The 21,307-nt window shown below is 36.4% G+C and overlaps 2 protein-coding genes across 2 annotated transcripts; both read right to left on the bottom strand.

The window, feature by feature from the left end:
• Window positions 1-16,855: 16,855 nt before the first annotated feature.
• On the bottom strand, window positions 16,856-17,392 carry GCK72_011482 (uncharacterized protein; the record flags this gene model as incomplete). The annotated part of the gene is made up of 2 exons (XM_053728483.1): window positions 16,856-17,224; window positions 17,267-17,392. The coding sequence occupies 2 exons, from the start codon at window positions 17,390-17,392 to the stop codon at window positions 16,856-16,858; spliced, it is 495 nt and encodes a 164-aa protein (XP_053588060.1).
• A 752-nt stretch (window positions 17,393-18,144) lies between these two features.
• On the bottom strand, window positions 18,145-18,498 carry GCK72_011481 (uncharacterized protein; the record flags this gene model as incomplete). Its single annotated transcript, XM_053728482.1, has 1 exon — window positions 18,145-18,498. One exon carries the CDS (start codon window positions 18,496-18,498, stop codon window positions 18,145-18,147), a length of 354 nt encoding a protein of 117 aa, XP_053588059.1.
• Between the last annotated feature and the right edge of the window lie 2,809 nt (window positions 18,499-21,307).

Raw genomic sequence — 21,307 nt, 5'->3', positions numbered from 1 at the left:
TTTGAACAGTAATTAATAAATAATTGAAATCGCATTCAAGTGTGGATTTTCAGATTGACAATAGCTGCTATATTGAGCATCGGTGGTACTCAATAAATGACTGGAATCACATTCATGAGAGAAAAAACTAATTATATTATATTAATAAAACCATAAAAACCCAAATTCCACTCAAAAATTCAAAATTCCCCCCTAAATTTACCCCAAAAACTTAAAATTCAACGTTTCGAAGTTACTAAGGCGGTACGGTGGCGGTTGAGCACCCTCTTAGGTGGGTTTCTAAGGTTTTTGAGGTTTTTGAGGGGTTCAGAGTCAAAAAATTGTGTTTTTTAGCGTTTTTCACATCAGAAATAGTGAAAATAACTTAATTTTCAAAGTTTCTTACATTTCAAGGAAAATACGATTCAAATGGTAGTGAAATGAGCTCTTTACGATCATTTTGAGCCTACTTATGAGTCTGGGGCACCTGCGGCGCTTTTGAAACGGTAAAACCGCTATAAAAAATTCAATTTCGACAGATTTTGAACATAAAAACTACAAAACGGTATTTGTGGTCTAAAAACTTTTCGAATAATAACCACTCAACCAAAGAAATAAAACACATAATTTCGGCATTTCAAAATTCTGTAATTTTCTTCATATTTGACATTTTCTTATTGTTTTAGGTTCAAAATGTGCATGATTATTTAATAAAGTTCCAAATCTAATTTTCCGACAGAAACGGCAACTTTAAAGGCGCATAGAGTAGGTGAAATTTAAAAAAAAAATCAAAATGCCGCATGCCTAGTCATGATTACACTCATTCGACGCGTCTTGACACGCTGATTACGAATATTATATTGGATTCTGTCTGAAATTTAATCAGAAGCTTAAACACCCCATTTTCTTATCACCAAAAGGCAGGTGGTACACAAGTGTTCGTTGACTGTACCCACAGAGATAGCGCATGAGAAGTGGAGATTGAAAAGAAATAGAGAAAATAGAAAGTGACCTCAAATATGTCGATTTTCCTCCAATTCTACTGACAATCCGTCGATGTGTTCCCGGTTATACGCGTCCCTCTCTGTATTTATTGATTATTTTTGAATTCTAGTTGCTTTTATTTCTTTTTTATTGCTAATCATAAGGTAAGTACAAAAGGTAAAGTATAATACTTTTAAAAGAGTAAAATTCAATTTTTTGACTGACTTTCGGACCAAAATCATTGAAAACTAGAACTAAATTTTTTGCCAACTTCAAAAATAAAAAAGAGTGGGATTTCTGATGGAAAAATTGTTCCAAAAAAGATTTTACAAATAGTTTTCAATATTTCAAACTATATTTTTCAGACGTCCTAATGGAATGGATGTCAATCAACGATATTTTTTGATTTTTTGGAATTATTATGGATTTGGAGAAGAGTTTTGGATTTTTCGATTGAAAATGTAAGTTTCGAGAAAGATTCTAGATAAACTTGCTTAATCTTGTAAAAATAATGTTCGCGTTAAAAAACCGGTCAAAAACAACGCTTTTTGAGCATTTTCCCTAATACTGGCGCACCTTTGACGCGTTTTTTGGAAATTTGTTCATTTCGACCATTTTTGGTGCATATTCGTTTAGAAATACGATTTTGACCAATTTTGACAGAAAAATATGAGGTTTTTACAGGTTTTCTGAAGGAATTGTTGTAAAACATGCAATTTTTCAGCTCCATTTCTAATTATTAATATTTTCAGAGGGATAAATCTCTATTATATATGCGGACATTTTGACCAAAGCAAAATCAAAACTCTATGGGATGTCACTGTCGGGAGGATTTTTGAGGAGAGAAACTGCTACAAGCTCCCAAATTTCTTGATAATGGAACATGGTATGCAGCTCTACTACTTTTTGGTAAGTGTAGCATCCCTTGGGGGTTTACTGCCGAAATACAACCCGAAATAAGCATACTTGTCAACCGGGCCGAAACGGGCCGACACGGGACGGCTCGTAACTCGCGTCAAAATGAATATTATCAGCTGAAAAATATACCAAAATGTAGATCTCGACGAGTTTTATGTCCGTGACCTACTACGGGCCGGATGGCTATTCGTTAATATGCCGCGAGCCGGGCTAGAATGGCTTTTTTGGCCATTTTTCGCGTTTTTTGGCACTTTTTCCCGGGCCGCGGCACATTAACGATTAGTGATCCGGCCCGTAGTAGGTCACGGTCATAGAACTCGTCGAGATCTACATTTTGGTATATTTTTGAGCTCATAATATTCATTTTGACGCGGGTTACGAGCCGGCCCGTGTCGGCCCGTTGACAAATATGGAAATACCAGTCGGTTTACGTCGCCTAACGGCGACTAAACCTCCTTCCCTACACCACCCTTCTCAGTTTCACAGCGCCTGCGGCGCTTCTTAGCTGAGCAGTTCCGACAAAGCACAATTGTAAAATCTCTCCTTTTCAGACTCAAACTCTGCAAACTTTTTCAATGACTTTTTCTATCCTGATCATACTTGCAACGGGCCTGGCCCGGGTCACAGTACAAAAATTTGAAATTTTGAATTTTTTTGAAATTTTTTTGATTTTTTCGCAAAAAAGTCGAATTTTCGACTATGTTTTTACATATCGATAAAACTCAAGTGTACATAGGATTTTTGACTATTTTTGATGAAAATTTCAAAAAATTTCGAAAAATTTTGTGAAAAAATTGTGCTCATTTTTTGACTCCGGGCCGACCGGGCCGGGCCGGCAACTTTCTCTACCGGCCCGAGCCGGGCCGGGTCGATATTTTGCAAGTATGATTCTGATAGAATATGGAATTTAGAATGATCTGTTTTCGAATTTACGAATTTGAACTTTCTTCCTATGGTTTTCTTATTTTGAAACAATATTACAGAAGAACGTGAACTTGATAACTCTTCTTTCTTCCCTCCCCAAAAGGCGAGTGATCATAAATACCGATATGAGTTTTTTTTTGATCGGCGGCGATGCCGCCTCCCTCCTCGGGATATGGCAGACTAAGACCATATGTTTTTACTGAAGTTCAAGAACTTGAAGACTTTTCTATTCACATCTTCAAAAAATGGATTCGAAGTATTCTACCTAAAGTTTTTGACTGATCGGCGGCGATGCCGCCTCCCTCCTCGGAATAGGGCAGACTGAGACGGTGTTTGAACAAACCCTCATCCTAGAATTCATTTTTAGGTAGCCGAGCAACGACAAATTTGCTTATTCACAAACCACCATCACTACTTGAGTAGTATTCTTCCATTTATTCCCTTTTTTGTAGACTTAGGATTATGGTATTCTTTTGGGCTATTGCCAACAGGAATTTCGCGACCTCTTGACCAAATTTACATACGATTTTCTCACAAATCGGGTGCACAGGTACCGGTCTGCGGGTGTCATCACTGTCAATTTGACAACATCTCCGACGATAACAGAACTATTGAGAAATTTTTCTTCAAAATCACTGCTATTCCCTCCATTTAAATCAAATAGCTCCTCAATAAATTGCTTTCCCATATCAAAAAGCAGAAAAAACTTTTCTGATAGGGAGAGAACGAACTCAGCACCCCATGAGTTAGAACCATCTGCGTAGACCGCTACACCAAATACGCGCGACCGGCGCGCTGTCGAGAATGCAGGAAAGAAACACCGAGTCAGTAGTATCGGATAGATATTTTGAACTTTCTACCACCCTGTCGGGACACCTTTCTCAACGCTTTTACTGTTGAAATCGGTATCGTCTCCAGATGACGTCAAATTTGATATTTTCGAAAAAAGAAAAGTTCGGGCATCGTCTAAGCGCAATTTCCTATCTATCTATCCAGGTTTCATAAAAATCGGTCCACTACGGACGGAGTTATGATCGGCGACAAATAAACGGACACACGGATCTGTTAAATATTATTAGTAAAGATAACTGAAAATAAAGCAATTTTAGAGAATGAAGATCCGTAACTTGCTCAATCTTCACAACCATCAAATGTACTTATTCGTGTGTTTTAGTTTGAATGATTTTTTGTTACTCATTGTCAGATTTCAGAAATTTTGTATCAACTTGCTATCGCAACTCACATTCATTCAACATAATATTTTTTACAGCCAAGAACGCGCCAACGCTTTGGACGGATGGTTCCCAAAGAACAAACAACTACAATCTGTTTTCCACACACCAAAAAGGAACCCTCCTCTACCTGCTGGTCAACATTCCTGAAGATCTACAAGCCGAACGTGTTCTATGGAACGGCCCACTCAAAAACCACAGGAACGCGATCGTCACCAATCAGATTGACGAGGCTTCGCAATTTCCAATGCACCAATTGATCGGATCACTGTGCCCGAATGCCCGAGACATTCGGCAGTTGGCTCCGTATGCGCACAACGATTTGTCGAGTGAACTCCAGAAGATTGCAGTAGGAGCTTTGTTGGAAAAGGCGCCACCTTGTCGATTCCCGTCTATCATGACGATCAGACGATGCCCGCAAAGCTCAAAGTTCCAAGTCGTCCGTACACACTAAATGGGGAGGAACTCTATTTTTTGATATAAAATGCTCCCTCGTTATTACTGTTCTCATTGAAGTACCCAATAAATCTTCTCTTCAAATTTTATCTTCTCTTTAATATTCTGGAAAGTATATTTAAATCCCGTCAAAAACAGTGGTTTTAAGCCTTTTCCATACTACTGGCGCACCTTTGACGCGTTTTTGAATTGTTCAATTTCGACCAATTTGAACGATTTTTTGACAGAAAATAATATTGATTTTTACATAGTTTTAAGCTGGATCTTTTAAAAAACAAGTTTTTACTGAAGTTTTTTTTTCAAAATTATTAACAAGTTCTAACCAAACAATTATGTGTAATAAAAATTCAAAAATGTGATACATTTTATTATTTACAAAAAAAAATCCGGTTTGATCAAATGGTCGATGCACCAATGGTTCGTTCGGCTCCCCTGAAATAAGTCCTTGATAATTTTATAAAATTTTCAGATAAAAACTTACAGATTGGTCTTCTAAATAGTTTTTTGAATGCCGGATTTTTGATTCCGTTCCTTTTTTTTATTCTTCATCGCCACCACCAAAGTCTGAAATCAATTTTTTTTTTCAAAATTTAAAAAAAACTGAAAATCTCACCGATCAAGTAATCACTGAGATCTTCGATGGATTGGATCGTTTTTCTTCATCATCGTCCAAATACATCATTCTTTCCTGTAAATTACAGTATTATCATTTTTTTTTTCAAAAAACTGAAAATTCATACCTTTCCAAGTTTGGAAGATGACACCATCTTCAATTCAATTCCTTAATTACAATTTAATTAATATTTCGAAAATAATACAAAACTACAATTACCGTCTCTTTTATCTCTCCTTCACACCTGGCTCTTGAATTGTGCACTGACCACTGTCTTGACGGGAAGCTATATGTAACTTTTCTGAAAAAACTTCTTTTTTTTGGTGAATCATAAGTATTGACCAGAGTTGTCCGGATTCTGGAATCCGGATTCCGAAATTCCGGATTTCGAAAATTTGATTCCGATTCCGTGTTCCAGAAAATGTAAAATCTCATTCCGGTTCCGGATTCCAGATTCCGGAAATCGAAAAATGTCATTCCGTACAACTCTGGTATTGACCATGATTCTAACACCTTCGGCCATTTTCCAGTCGAAAATGACCAAAAAGAGTAATTACTCCCTCAAATCGTCCTATTTTAGTGCAAAACAGAGCGATTTTTGAGCTACCGTTTTAAAATGACTATAACTCTCCAGGGAGTGTCCGTACAAAAAAGTTGTCAACTACAAAAATGAAGCTCTACTTTTGATCTATATGATCCATTAAATATTTTACATGCTGGGACAATCAGTCATACCGTAACACACTCTCAAAGTTGGACGGTTTCAACTGAAAACAACCAAGTTGTTAGAATTTTCGATAACTTAGACACGTAAAGACTGGCGTGACTTTGACGCGCTCAAATTTTATTTAAAGGGTTTTTTCTGGAACTATTTGCAATGAAAATAATTAAAAATTGGGTGAAATACAATATATATACGTTATAATCTTGGTTCCAGAGATATAATGCCTGAAAGTATTGACAATTTTCAAAAATAGTTCTTTTGTTTTTTGGAAAAAAGTTTGAGATGCCGTCACTATGTCAGATTTAGTCCTAAAAGTAAATTTTTTTTAATATCATACAGATCAAAAGTAGAGCTCCATTTTTGAAGTTGACCACTTTTTTGTACGGACACTCCCTAGAGAGTTATGGTCATTTTAAGGGAACAGCTCAAATTGGTCGGTTTTAGGGAAAAATTACTTTGTCGCTATGTAACTTGCTAGGGAGTGTCCGTACAAAAAAGTTATCAACTACAAAAATGAAACACTTTCTTTGATCTGTAAGATTCATCAAAAATTTTGATTTGTAGGACAATCAGTGATAAGCTTACCTCTCGAAATCCAGAACCCTTTTCAAATCTCATAATTCCAAGAAAACGTTCAAATTCGGCAATTCTTCAAAAACGCGTCAAAAGTGCGCCAGAAATATGGAAAATGCTAAAAAAGCGCAGTTTTTGACGGGATTTTTTTAACGAAAAAAGTGACTTTTGCGTATTTCCGACCAAAAAAGCACCAAAAATGGTCAAAATGAGCAAATTTCCAAAAAACGCGTCCAAGGTGCGCCAGTAATATGGAAAATGTTCAAAAAGCGCTGTTTTTGACGGGATTTTTTACGAAAAACATTATTTTTTTTAAAGCTTTTTGAGAAACTTACATTTTCAACCAAAAAATCCAAAATCCTTCTCCAAATCCAATTATAATTCCAAAAAAATCAGTAGCAATCGTTTTGACATCTATTCCGTTAAGACGTCTGAAAATTTCCAATTACAGAAATAAAATTCGATTTTCATTAATTTTTCTTTTTGTTTTATTGGTTTTGACACTTTAAACTACAAAACGACACTATGTTCAACATTTTTTCAGCATTTTTCGACGTATTTATGTTGAAAAAAACAATATTTATAAAATAACGTTGTAAAAGTCGCTAAATTTGACTAATTTTGACAGAATTCAAAAACGCGTCAAAAGTGCGCCAGATAAGGTAAAATATGTATTAAAATACATTTTTGCATGGCCTCAATAATCCGATTAGCAACCAGTACTAATAACAATTGGCAATTTTCGTCCACAGGATTATCCCTTGTTGGAATAGCCTACAGTACTAATCACCCATTTCAATTTTTCACCAGAAGGATTATGTCCTGATTGGAATACACTCTCCCTCGTCTATTCCCCCTCCTTTTCCTAATCCCCGATGTCTTAAGACGCCCGAATTTAATATAAAACGGGGAAGAAGGAGTTGCTATGGTAACAAATCCCCAGAGAGCTTCACGCTGGTCTTCGCAGAAGTGGAAATTGAGAATATTTAATAAAAATAAGTAGAAAAATATAAACATTCCTATGATAATATTTCAAAATCCCTTTAAAAGCGAATTTTCAGCCCGAAAATCATCTAAAACAGAGCTGGACGACCTTTTTCGTGTTTCTAGGCCACGGAAAGTTGTTGAATTTCATCTTATTTTTAGTGTTGCCAGATAAAACCTAAAAATAACGATAAAAGGAAGTAGTTGTAGAAAAATTATGAAAAAAACGTTATGGGGAAGAAATTTCCGTGGCCTAGAAACCCAAAAACAAAAAATTGATAAATAGTCGGAAAACAACTTTTTTATTGGAAAAACTCAGCATTTTTTAGTTCTATCACTTTTCAATTACTTTTAATCCAAAATCATTTCAAAAACTGAATTTGTTCTCTATAATATCCCCAAACTAATCAAAAATACCAACTTCGGCTACAAATTTTTGACTAAAAACGTATCTAAATAACTCAAATCCAATTAAAATCCTCACCTCAGCAATAAAAAATAAAAAAATAAAAAATATATAATAGTAACTAGAATTCAAATATAATCATGGGGAAGAAAGGGGGTGACACGTATTTCCGGGAACGCGTCTTGAGGGAATAATGATGGAAAGGGATTATGCATATTGAAGGTGTGCACCACTTCTTTCTCTTTTTCTTTTCCCTCTCCACTGTCTCGACGGGGGGCTCTACGAGCGACACACCTCCGCTGCTTTGAATACACCTGCCGCCCAATTTGGTTTATAAGGAAAAATAAAGTTTTTGAGCGTTTTGAGACAAAAAATCAATATAATATTTGAAATCAGCGCGCCGAGACGGTCAAATTGAGTATAATCATGACTAGAAATTTCACCTACCAGAGCTTCCATTTATCTATTTTTGAAAGCTAGTTAAAATGATTGTGCACATTTCAAGCTAAAAACCAATCCAAACAGTGGAAAATGAGGTTCTGAAATAAAGCAAAAAGTGAGTTATCACAATCCGTTCTAAGTTTAAATCTTCTGGGTTACTGTAGTTGTCGCGTCGAGACTCAACCAGCCATTTTTTAATAATATATTTTTATTGGTTTTTACACTGAAAATGAATAAAAAAGACTAATTTTTGATAATTAAAAATACAAAATTATATTGATATACCATTTCATCTGCCATTCCGGTCGTCTACAGGTATCTCAATCGGACCCTCGTTTGCTATGACCTATTCTGCATTTTGATTGATCTGAAAAATATTTTTGAAAAATGATAATATTTGAGGTGCAGAATAACAAATGATATGTATAAATGATACCTCATTTCTTTGAATGTTTCTTGTGGTTGAGAAGAAACCAAACTAATTGCTCATTCTTGGGTGCACTTTGAATCTGAAAAGCAAGTTTTTACAGTGGACCTTATTTTCATTCTAACAAATTCAAAATGTTCAAAATTTATAGCTTAAAACTTATTTTCAGCTTAACATCTCGAAAAAGTCAAATTTTGAGTTTAAAACCTCAATTTTATACATTTCTTGTCACAAAAATCGCAAAATTTCGACAAATATTTTCGAAAAATCCGATATTTTTGGCCCTTTTTTTAGTTTATACCTCTGGTAATTTTCAACTGAAAACGAACAAAGTTGTTAGAATAATGTACATTTCTGTATCTAGTAAAAACTACAAAATTTTAAACTATATTGACTTACTAGTGTTGCTGGAACTGCCATGGTGAACTGGAATCTTGTTGTAAGTAGAATCTGCAAAAATCTCTATGTCACATTTTTTCGTTTGAATAATAGATTTTTATTAATTTTTTGTGTATAAAATTCTTGTTGGTGAGAAAATCTGTATTCTTAACGATGCCCACAGTAGTCTCCCTCATCTTACTAATTTACTGTACAGCTCAAAAGTACTGTCGAAAAAATAAAGTTTCGACAAGGATTTTCAAAAAAAAATCGCGCGCTGAAACGCGCAAGCGCATAAAGTTCTGGGCGGAGCTTAAACTGCAAGCTTAAATAAGCGGCGCGGTTCTAATTCCAGTTGTTTTTTTCAAATGAAGAATCGCACCGCTTGCAGTTTAAGCTCCGCCCAGAACTTTATGCGCTTGCGCGTTTCAGCGCGCGATTTTTTTTTGAAAATCCTTGTCGAAACTTTATTTTTTGACAGTATATCAACTTTTGGTTTTTCAGTTGAGAAGGTCCGACTTTGAGAGTGTGTCATGGTTATACTTATTGTCCCACCAAGTAGATTTATTATGGATCATATAGATCAAGAGTAGAGCTCCATTTTTGTAGTTGACAACTTTTTTGTACGGACACTCCCTAGAGAGTTATGGTCATTTTAAGACAAATCTTACTATTTTGCCCTGAAAAGAGTCGATTTGAGAGAGAACTTACTTCGACGATGTATAACTTGCTAGGGAGTGTCCGTACAAAAAGTTGTCAACTACAAAAATGAAGCTCTACCTTTGTTCTGTATGATACATTAAAACTCTACTTGATGGTGCAATAAGTATAACCATGACACAATCTCAAAGTTTGGCGTTTTCAACTGAAAAAAAAGACAAAACTTAAAATACTTTTGAGCGGTACTGTATGTCGTCACGTTTTTATATATATTTTATACTATCTATGCCCCTTTTTTCATCTATCCCCTTTTTCCTAATCCCCTATGTATTTTGACGCCCGAATTCGCGAAAAAGGAGTTACTATGGCAACAAATCCCCCAAGGAGCTTTTCGCCGGCCTCGTAAACATGAAAGAAAAACAAAAATACCTTTGACTACTAAATATGTATCTAAATAACTCAAATCCCATGAAAATCCTCACCTCAACAATTAAAAAATAAGTATAATAAATAATAGCAATTAGAATTCAAATATAATCATGAAAAAGGGGGTGACACGTATTTCCGGGAACGCGTCTTGAGGGAATTCTGAATAAAATTGGAGGGGAATTAGACATATTGAAGGTGTGCACCAATTTTCTTATTTCTCTCTTTCTTTTCCCTCTCCACTATCTCGGTGGGGGCTCTACGAACGACACCCCACCATTATTTTGTTTAATGGTCAAATCACACCTGCTGCTCCTTATAAGAGGTAAAAATTTAGTTTTCAAGCGTTTTGAGACAAAAATCAATGTGATAATCGTAATCAGCGCGTCGAGACGGTTCGAATGAGTATAATAATGACTTTTTATGCAGCATTTTGAAATTTCAACGACCCTATTCGCCTTTAAAGCTAGTTAAAATGATTGTGCACATTTTAAGCTAAAAACCAATGAAAAATGTGGAAAATGAAGGAAAATTCAGATTTTCGAACCATTTCGAAATACCGAAAATATTGTAGTATATGGATTTATATCGATTATATAAGAGAACAATATAAATGAGTAATATATAAAACTATAATATACAGAGCATACAATACATGAATTAATGAGTCACTCCTATTACTGACTCAGTTGTTGGATGTATTGCGGCGGGTAATTATACAATTGTCTGCCATATCGCTGTTCATAAATTTCACCGTTATCATCACTATTTCGCCGACGTTCTTGCGAAAGTGGAGATTGTATTTTTTGATAATTCGAGTTTCAGAAATTCTAGCTGCCCATTTTCTGAAAAATATTGAGTCGGTATTTGAAAGCACATGTCTTCTGCTTTTTCCATTTTTTTTAACTATCTTCATGTTCAAATTTCAAAACTATTTCTTGAGCTGTATCGACAAAGTGATGTCACTTTGCTCAAGTGTTTTTTGGAACTGTAAAATTAATATCGAAATCAATCCAAATGTTTCATACAACTCACCACCACATCGCCCATTCTTCTCTCCAATCCACTCGGAATCATTATATGTTCCATTTTCAATATTTTTGAAGTTATTTCGGCCGCCGCTGTTTCCATACTGTTTCCACATTGTTTCCACTGAAAATTATAGTACTACAATTGAAAAACTATAATTATATGTCTTTCAATTTTTGTACTTACTTTATGATCAGCAATAAAAATAAATAAAATAATAACTAGAATTCAAATATAATCAAGAGAAAAGGGCGACGCGTACACAAACGCATCTTGATATTATTTGTGAATAGAATTGAAAGGGGGAATATGGATGTTGAAGGTGTTTACGCCTTCTCTCTCACTCTTTTCCCTCTCCACTATCTCGGGGACTCAACGCCGCTATATCTCCGTTTGGATTATAAGAGATAAGGAAAATAACGGTTTTCGGGTTTTAAGGCAAAAACTAATGGAATATTCGTAATCAGCGCGCCTAGACGCGTCGAATGAGTATAATGATGACTTGGTAGGCGGCAATTTTACTCCTAGCTTGGGTTACGGTAGTTTTCGTGGTGAGACCCAATTTTTCCAAACCTAGCCATGATTATACTCATTTGAAAGGTTTTGAAACGCTGATTTAGAAACTGAAAACAATTTTGAATTTGGAACAAAACTGACTGAGTTACAGTTAATTGAATGTTTCGAGATTTTCGAAATGTTTCAAAAATCTGTAACTTTTTTCGTTTTTGACATTTTCCTTTAATTTTTTGTTCATATTAACCGAAATAAGTTGAACTTGTTAGGAAAAATGAATCTACAGTATTATGGAAATCTACAGTAACCCGAGACGGCTTGAATGAGTATAATCATGATTAGGTACGCGGCATTTTGAAATTTCACCTACCCTATGCGCATTTAATCAAAAAGTGAGTTATCACAATCCGCTCTGAGTTTAAATCTTCTGGAAAATTAATTTTTTCACTCCCCCGATTCTTTTCTATATGTCACAGGGGGCGGAGCCTAAAAAGCGGTACGGTTTTTTCATAAGATCATCATATGGACCCATAATATCAAAAAACCAAATGGGCTAATCGCGTTTGACCGATGTGTTCTAATGGCAGTTCGAGAACAGTTTTTTACAAAACAAATTTTATTAAGAGTAAAATAATAATCAAATATAATTCACAACAATGGAAAGAATGGAGAATGATAACAAAATCAACATACATACTTGGAAAAAAATAATTCAAGAAAAAACTATTGGATCTATAACACTCTTGTGGATTTTTCCGGAAGTCTGATATAAGAAGCATTTTCTGAAAAACACCAATATTTCCAAACAGCTTTTTATCATACTTGCAAACCGGGCCGACACGGACCGGCTCGTAACTCGCTTCAAACTTAATATCCTGAGCTCAAAATTATACCAAATGTAGATTTCGACGAGTTCTATGTCCGTGACCTACTACGTGCCGGATGGCTATTCGTTATTGTGCCGCGGGCCGGGCTAGAATGTCTTTTTTAGCCATTTTCACGTTTTTTGGCACTTTTTCCCGGCCCGCGGCACAATAACGAATGCCATCCGGCATGTATATTATCAGTGACATAGAACTCGTCGAAATCTACATTTTGGTATATTTTAGAGCTCATAATATTGAGTTTGAAGAGAGTTACGCGCCGGTTTGTAAGAATGCTTTTTATGATTACCTTATCCCCCGACTTCTTCCATCCTCGATAATTTCGACAGGATCGTTTGAAGAACCTTCGCCGACTCCAGTGGCCATGCAACTAACCAAGAGGAAAATCCTCAGACTTATTCCTCCCAAGTCCTCTTTGGAGACGCAGCAGCGACACGGCTTTCGAACACATTCCCTCGATAATCAGGAGAACGTTTGGGTCTACTGTCTGGAAAGAAAAGACGTTCACATATAAATTATTTTGTCTCACCATTTTATCGAGCGAACGGTTCGATAAAATTACTTCTGCTCGTTCTATGATTTCTGTGAAATTCCAAGGCTGGGGTCGATGTCCGCACCGAAATCTTCCGTCGTGTCTTCGAATTGGTTTATTTCACCATTCATTTCCATATTATTGTCGGCATCATCAAGATTCCTTCCGTCTTCTGCATCATATTCTGGCGATGCTTGTGGAGCAGACATAGAGTTGTTTCTGTAAAAAAATAATGAGAAAGTTTCAGAAAATATCTCATGAATGCCTATATTTAAAAATTGATAATGCATAGAAAAGCCAGGTTTCTATTAAAACCTTTTTGAGTCAAAGGTGCGCCAGTAATATTGAAAATGCTCAAAAAACGTTTTTTGACGAAATTTTTCCCGAAAAACATTATTTTTACTAGATAGAACAAGTTTATTTACAGGAAATCCTATATTTTCAGTAAAAAAACTGGCAAAATCCATTAAAACTCGACAAGTTTGGGCAATTTCCAAAAAACGCGTCAAAGGTGCCCCAGTATAAAAATCATGTTTTTAATGCTCAAAATATGCCGTTTTCGACAAAACTTTTCGAAAAAAACGCATTTTTCACGAGATGCAGCTTGAAAACATGTAAAATGTGTATTTACTACAGGAAAAACACCAAAAATAGTCGAAATGAGCTGTTGAGTAGATAGTTTAAATATTTTCGAAAAAGAAAACAAAAAAAAACTCACACCACAACGTTTATTGTTTCCAACTTGAATAATGCGTTTCGATACTTTCTTTTACTTCCTTTCTGGCAGTTCATGAACATAGTTTGTCCTTCTCCAAATCCATTCATAATTCCAAAAAAATCAATAATAATTGTTGGTCGACATCCATTGCGGTAGGATATCTGAAAATTAATAGTTTGAAATATTTGAAACTGTTTCCAAAATCATTTTTGAACAATTTTCCCAACGAAACCCCATAAAAATGACAAAACTCACTTCGAAATAGAACAACTGAACGTTTTCCAATTTCTCATCAAGAAAGTTACAGAATTTAGTTTTTCTGATAATTTTAATCCAAAAAGCATGCAAAATACATGTAACAAAATGCGAAAACGCGCCCAGCCACGCCAGACTATTCGAAATCGCTGTTTTTTGTATCCGTGTTTAAAAAAAACTTAAAATTTTCATATTATATTCAAAAAACGAGTCAAAAATCGTCTGGAAACGCGGCCAAGGTGCGCCAGACTCTTTGAAATTACCGTTTTTGACCAAAAATCATTGGATAACACGGGTCAAAAGTGTCTCTCGGTTTGAAAAATCTAATTTTCCTAATTTTTAGTCAAAAAACTTGGCAAAAATTGGTCAGGCTCGTCTGAAATCGACCAGATGCAGCGTTGTCCAAATAAGCGCTTCAGGCGCGAAGTTTTTAAAATTTAGCAATATCCATGTAAAAAATAGTCAAAAATCTTCGTAAATTATCCATTTTTCATGGGTTTTTAAGAAAAAAAAACTGATGAACCGTTGTTTTCTACTCGAAAAGATTCCCAAGTCTAAGTATATTCTCACCTCATGAATAAATAAATAAAAAATAGCAACTAGAATTCCAAAATAATCAATATATACAGAGGGGTGACGCGTACACAAACATGTCTTGAGGTTAGTTGTGAGTAGAATTGTATGGAGGAATAGACATTCATCACTTCACTCTCTTTCTTTTCCCTCTACACTATCTCGGTGGGACAACAGACAATACACCACCTCATATCTTGTGCACTGGCCACCTGTCTTTCCGGGGTAAAAAAAAGGGTTTATAGGCTTTTGATTGAATTTCAGACAAAAATCAATGTAATATTCGGAATCAGCGCGTTTAGGCGGTCAATTTGAGTATAATCATGACTAGATATGCAAAATTTTGAAATTTCACCTTCTCTATGCGCCTTTAAAGTTTCAAAAGTTCTATTAATCTATTTTTCAAGCTAGTTAAAATGATTGTGCACATTTTAAGCTAAAAATCATTATTTATTTATTGAATGTTTATTCATTCATTCAAAAATGATCATATAGATTTAAAAACTATAAAATTTTGGATTCATTGTCCACGAAGTGTACGAAATCAGCATTCCACCAATGATGAGAAGAATTCCAATCCCCATCATAACACCTCGCGCTATTTTTACTTGTAGTTCGGTGTATTCGGAGGTAGTGGTCTGAAAACAAAATTAAGTTAGAATGCATTCACCGAATTTCTAGTAAATAAGTATTCGGGGATGTAGACATCCGAATTTCTGCTATGGATTATGGATATGAAGCTTATAGCTCCAGATTCTGAATCATTTACATAAAAAATGTGAAATTTTCAAATTTCTGACCGAAAAAGCACCAAGTATGGTCGAAATGAACAAATTCCCAAAAAACGCGTCAAAGGTGCACCAGTAATTTGTAAATTGTTTAAAAAGCGCTGTTTTTAACAGGACTTTTTGCAAAAAAGATTGTTTTTACAAGGTTAAGCAAGTTTATCTGAAGAAAATCCCATATTTCCAATCGAAATAATGGCGAAATCGATAAAACTCGACAAGTTTGGACAATTCTGCTGGAAAACATGTAAAAGTTTGTATTTACGACTGGAAAAGCACCAAAAATGGTCGAAATAAGCAAATTTCCTACCTCATGTTCTCTCAAAGACGACGGATGATTGTAAGTTTCTTGACATTTGACGTTACTCAAATGATATTTGAAATCTGAAAACAAAGTTTTTTTAAAACTAAATTTCTCCATTTTTAGATCCCAAAATACCAAAAAACTGGTGCTTACCTCATGAAATCCAAAACTCTTCTTCAAATCTATTCATAATTCCAGAAAAATCAAAAACTATTGTTGTTCGACATCCATTCAGGTAGAATATCTGAAAAATATGGTTTGAAATATTTGGAACTGTTTAAAAAGTCATTTTTGAACAATTTTTCACTTTTCTAGGTCAAAATTCTTCGATTTTTAATGATTTTCGGACCACAATCATCAAAAAATTGAACTCAAAATAAACAAACCGAAGTACTTCGTTTTTTTGTACTTACCTAATGAAAACTCAAGAATAAATAAATAGAAACTAGAATTTAAAAATAATCAATATATACAGGGGGACACGTATAACCGGGAACGTGTCATGAGGTGAGTTGTGAGTAGAATTGTATGGAGGAATAGACATTCATCACTTCACTCTCTTTCTTTTCCCTCTCCACTATCTCGATGGGACAACAGACAACGAACAACACACCACCTCATATCTTGTGCACTGGTCACCTGTCTTTAGGGGAAAGGTTTTTTATGCTTCCGATTAATTTTCAGACAAAAATCAATGTAATATTCAAAATCAGCGCGTCGAGACGGTTCGAATGAGTATACTCATGACTAGGTATGCGGCATTTTGAAATTTCACCCTACCCTATGCGCCTTTAAATTTTGTTAAGCTAGTTGAAATTATTGTGCACTTTTTAAGCTAAAAACCGAAAAAAAAGGGTTTTTTGACTGCCGATACTCAAAATTGCAGATATTTTGAAAAAATCTGGAAAATTCCTGAATAGAACATCAATGTGATTCGAATCATCTTTATTGAGTAACTAAATATAAATTTAAACAAATAAATACAATTACATACTTCGTCTTTTATCATTTCTGTCTGGTTATAGAAAATAAATTAATTAAATTTTTTGGGTTCCTCCTCGCCTTCGACTTCCGCCTCGTCGTCTCCGTGGATTCTGTCGAGCCCTGTTTGTTCCATGTATTGGATATCCCTTCTGTTCAGAATCCGTCCCTGTTCTTGCTGGGCCTTGACGACAGGGTTCCGCGTTCCTTGTTTCCGTCGAGTGCCACTTGCACCTCAATGGCTAGCATCCCTCCGGCATCTTTCTCCTGAAGTAGCCATTTTCTCTGACGCCGGTCCATTGAGATTACTTCAAATGGAATAATCTCGTTATTGAACTCCCCGATTCGTCCCGTTATTTGCCACGGATTCGAATATAGAATTCGGAGTACCGCTTCTCCATATCCTGCATTGACGCTGCTCGGGAGGTACTTTGCCTCGATCCGTGACGTCTTCGGGGCGCTCTCTATGTTCCAGCCGGTGCAGTTGGAGTTATTGAGGTGGAACTTGGCCGGATTATAGTCTTCCTCAAAGATTATAATGTGGAGCACGAATTACAGCAGCGCTACCGGCCCACTATGCGTCTGTCGTGACGGATTCTTTGGTGATAGCTGCCAATTCATCCTCGAGAAGACCTCCACCGTCGTCGCTGATGCCACGGACTCAACTGATCTCTGTAAGTTGGCATATTCCATTTCACCTCTCATTCCCGTTGTTTTTAGGGGTCATTCTGCTCGTCTCGGCTCTCATCTTCTTGTCCCTTCTCGCCTGTGTCGGGGCCATTTGTTACTACTTCCGTTCGCAGAATGGACACGTCGTTGGGTCGCTGGATGAGATGGCCGATGAAGCGAGAACTGCTCCGAAGAAAATCAAGCAATACTTGGCGCGTCTGGTTTAAGTGATCGATTGTTTTTCCCTGGGTTTTGTTTAGATTTTCTCCCGAAAAATCTTGTGTTTTCCCCCGTTTTATCTGTTCTTGTTGTCATTTTGTTATACGGGTCTCTGTCGTGTAAAAGATCTCATTGAATAAATCCGTCTACGTTTCTGTATTGATTTATCGTTAGCGTTATAACGGGGAATTCATCCCGTAATTATTTCAATAACTTTTCCAGGGATTTTTCCCAGATATAATCCGACTCTCTATACTCTCAACTCTCTTTTACTCTCGATTTCGTTGCGAAACTTCTCGGCCAATATTTATTCCTCATTTTTCGTTAAATATAAGTGATTGGAGACAATTTCGGGGTAAATAGGGAAATTCTCTCGGGAAATGAGCCTCCTTTTTGGTTGCAAAACTGATTTAATATGTATTTTCCCGAAATTCTGTAGGCTTTTCTCCTTTTTGCTTAGCGAATCTTATGAATAGGAAGGAGGAAATAAGTAAAGTGATTCGCGAAATTGGTTGGAGAAGAAGAAGAAAGAAGGAAATTTCTGGTGGTTCGCCGATTCATTCCTCGGCGTCTTCGATTTCGAGAAGCTCGAACTCGTCGGCCATTGAATCGACTTCATCCGCCTCCTCGTCGTCTTCGATTTCGTCCTCACCATCTCCGTAATTGAACAAGTAAGGATCCGTCGACATTAGGATCCTGTCGGGGCTAGTTTGTTCCATGTGCCGAATTTCCTTCCGTCCGACGATCTGTCCTGCTTCCCTCTGAGCCTTGGAGACAGGGTCTCGAACCCGACGGTCCAGCCGAGTTCCCCCGATCATCAATAGTCCATCAAGAGCCACCTGCACTTCGATGTTCATGACTTCTCCTGCTCCGGATTCTTCCAGGGTCCACTCGCGCTGGCCTTTATCCATCACGATCGTCGAGAAAGGGATTATTTCAATGTTGAATTCCTCGATTTTCCCGGTAATTTGCCATGCGTCGGAGTACAGAATTCAGAAGGACTAGCTCTCCGTACCCCGCATGGCTGCTGCTCGGGAGGTATTTTGCTTCGATTCTGGATCTCTTCGAGTCAATCTCCATGCCCCACCCCGTGCTATTCTCATTGTTTAGATGAAACATAGACGGGTCGTAGTTTTTGATGAAAACTACGATGTGGAACACGGATCCAGGCTTCTGGGGTCCGGCAGAAGGTTCCATTACCACGTGCCTCTCGAATTCCTTGCTATACATAAGCGTATAGCCGTGGTTGTTCTTCAGAACAACTGCATCGAATCGTGTTACGTTTTCTTGGGGCTTTCCGACGACGGCCATCTTAAAATGAACTAGTTTAGCTAACTATCTAACTTGTAGAGCCCCCAGAATGCCTATATCTGAATATTTTCGCTTTCTTTTCCCATATTTACTGTCTCTCGTTTCTTATTTTCTTGAACTAACACTGGTCTCTTAACGCGTATCTTTAAATTACGGTTTATTAGGTATTTTTGGTATGATTATCATAAGAGTGTCACTTTTTAAAGTGATAAGAGTATATTACGAATATATATATATATAAATATATTTCAGGAATTTAGAAAAAAAATTCGTAGGAAGTTGGAAGTTTCCGCTTCTCTCAGCTGTTACGATTTCTCAATGAAATGTTACACCTGTTTTTGTGAACCACAGATTCCTTGACTTCGCCGCTTCTAGTAGCTCTTCCGAAGCCTTTTATAATCAAGTTAGGCTCTCGGATTCCAGTAATTTCGAATGGTCCGATAAAGGGTGGGCTCAATTTATCCGATTTTCCCTTTCTTAATAGGATTTTCTCGCCAATTTCAAATTTTACATCGTTTATGGTAGGCTTCTGGTTGAATTTTCTATTTCTTTCGGCTGTCTTTTCCAATAGAATATCTTTTACTCTCTCATGAGCCTTTTTAAGCACTTCTTGTTTGTAGGCTTCGTATTCTATGACTTCCGCGTGATTGTCTGGTTGTTTTTCCTCTTCCTTTTGAGGATTTTCTAAACATTTTTCAGAAATAACTTCTCCGCCTTTCCGATTTAGCGCATTCTTCACCGGTGAACCTGGTTTGAATGTGTGAACGATTTCAAAAGGTGTCCTTCGTGTCGTGGCGTGTATTGAAGTATTATAAGCATGAAAAACTTTTTGCAAATAAACATCCCAGCAGCCGTCAGTAGTGTGAGGACGCAATAACCCCTCAATCGTTTGGTTAGCTCGCTCGACCTGCCCATTGGCTGAGTGATGATACGGTGTGCTAGTCCGATGTTCACAATTCTTGGACTGCAAGAAAAGCTGAGTGGTTTTGGACAAGAAATTCGTTCCTCTGTCGGAGACCAAAACTTTCGGTATTCCGAATCTCGCAAATGAAAAAAATATTCTTACCGATCAGGAGTCCATAAATATTGAAAAATAGATAAATATATTATAGTATTAGAATTCAAATAAAATCAGGAGCATAATAACTCTTCGACGTTCATCCAGTAGAACATCTTAGAGTAATGGGGGAATAGAAATGAAAGGAAGGTCCGTTTTCCCAGGGCGAGGGGGGTGTAGAAGGGCGGTGAGGCACTTATTCTCTGCGTCTCCCCCAATCTCATGGTCTCTCATCTAGATACCATCTGTCATCAGCTGTTTCATTGCGTAGTTTCGGGTCGAGTGGACCGCCCGTCGTTATTTATTGTATTCAGAAGAATTACAACGTCCCTCAAGGTCAGTAGCCCGTTAGGATTTGGGCCCCTTCCCCTCTTATTCTATTCAGAGATAATTACATTGTGGGTGACATTTCTTATTGTTGATTGGTTGGAAAGGATTTAGAAATGGTGGATAAGAAACATTTAAAAATTTATTTTTGAATTTGAAATCAGCTTAACGAACTGGAATAGAGTCAAAAGGTACTTAAGGCAGGGAAGCATCACGTTGTCGTTTTAGAACTATTTTTTGCTTGCAGGTACCAGGTTTGGGAATTGGGCACTGAAAATTATATTTTACTCTGACAATTTGAATAATTTCTTCAAAAACTTACCAAAATGAGAAAATCGCTGATGACTAAGAAAATGATGGGTGAGGGGATTTAAAACGGACGGGTGTGCAAAAAAATATATAATATAATGAAATATCGGATTTTCAAGTAAACATCCAGTGGAAACGTAATTTTTAAAGTCAAAAGTGCCAATTTTGAATGAAAAATTGGCAAAAAAAAACAATGAAAGAAAAAAACAATGAAAGAATGCATGTTTCGCTCAAAAATAGACTGAAAATGTGATTTTTACCACTAAAAATTGGTAATTTTGCATTTTTACGGGCGTGAGAGAAAAATATATGAAATGTGGGAATTTAATGTGTCAAGAGTTGGAGTTAATTGAGTATCGGCGCAAAACCTACAGTAATCCGGTGTAGATAGTAGGTTACTGTACCCAAAACATGACTTATCAGGTCCAAACTATTTTTCCTAAAGAATTCAACGTTTTTCCTAGAAGTACCGTAACCCTATGATCCAGTTTTCTGCGTTCAATATAATTTTCACTAGTATTTCCATGAAATCCACGTGTTTTGACATCAAAAACCATCAAAATCCTTCGAAAGCTCACAAATTTATCAAAAGTTCAGAAAATTTCCAAAAAATGTTTTAAAACGGGCCGAGAATAGTTTTGATTTTGGCCCGGCCCGTGACAAGTCTGCTGATTGTGAGATACGGTGATTAAAAATGGAAGACAATTTTCGAAAAG

The sequence above is a fragment of the Caenorhabditis remanei genome, chromosome III, assembly GCF_010183535.1.
Source record: "Caenorhabditis remanei strain PX506 chromosome III, whole genome shotgun sequence".
Taxonomy (NCBI): Eukaryota; Metazoa; Nematoda; class Chromadorea; order Rhabditida; family Rhabditidae; genus Caenorhabditis; species Caenorhabditis remanei.
Note: the sequence above shows the minus strand (reverse complement) of the source record. Positions and strands in the feature narration are given on the sequence as shown.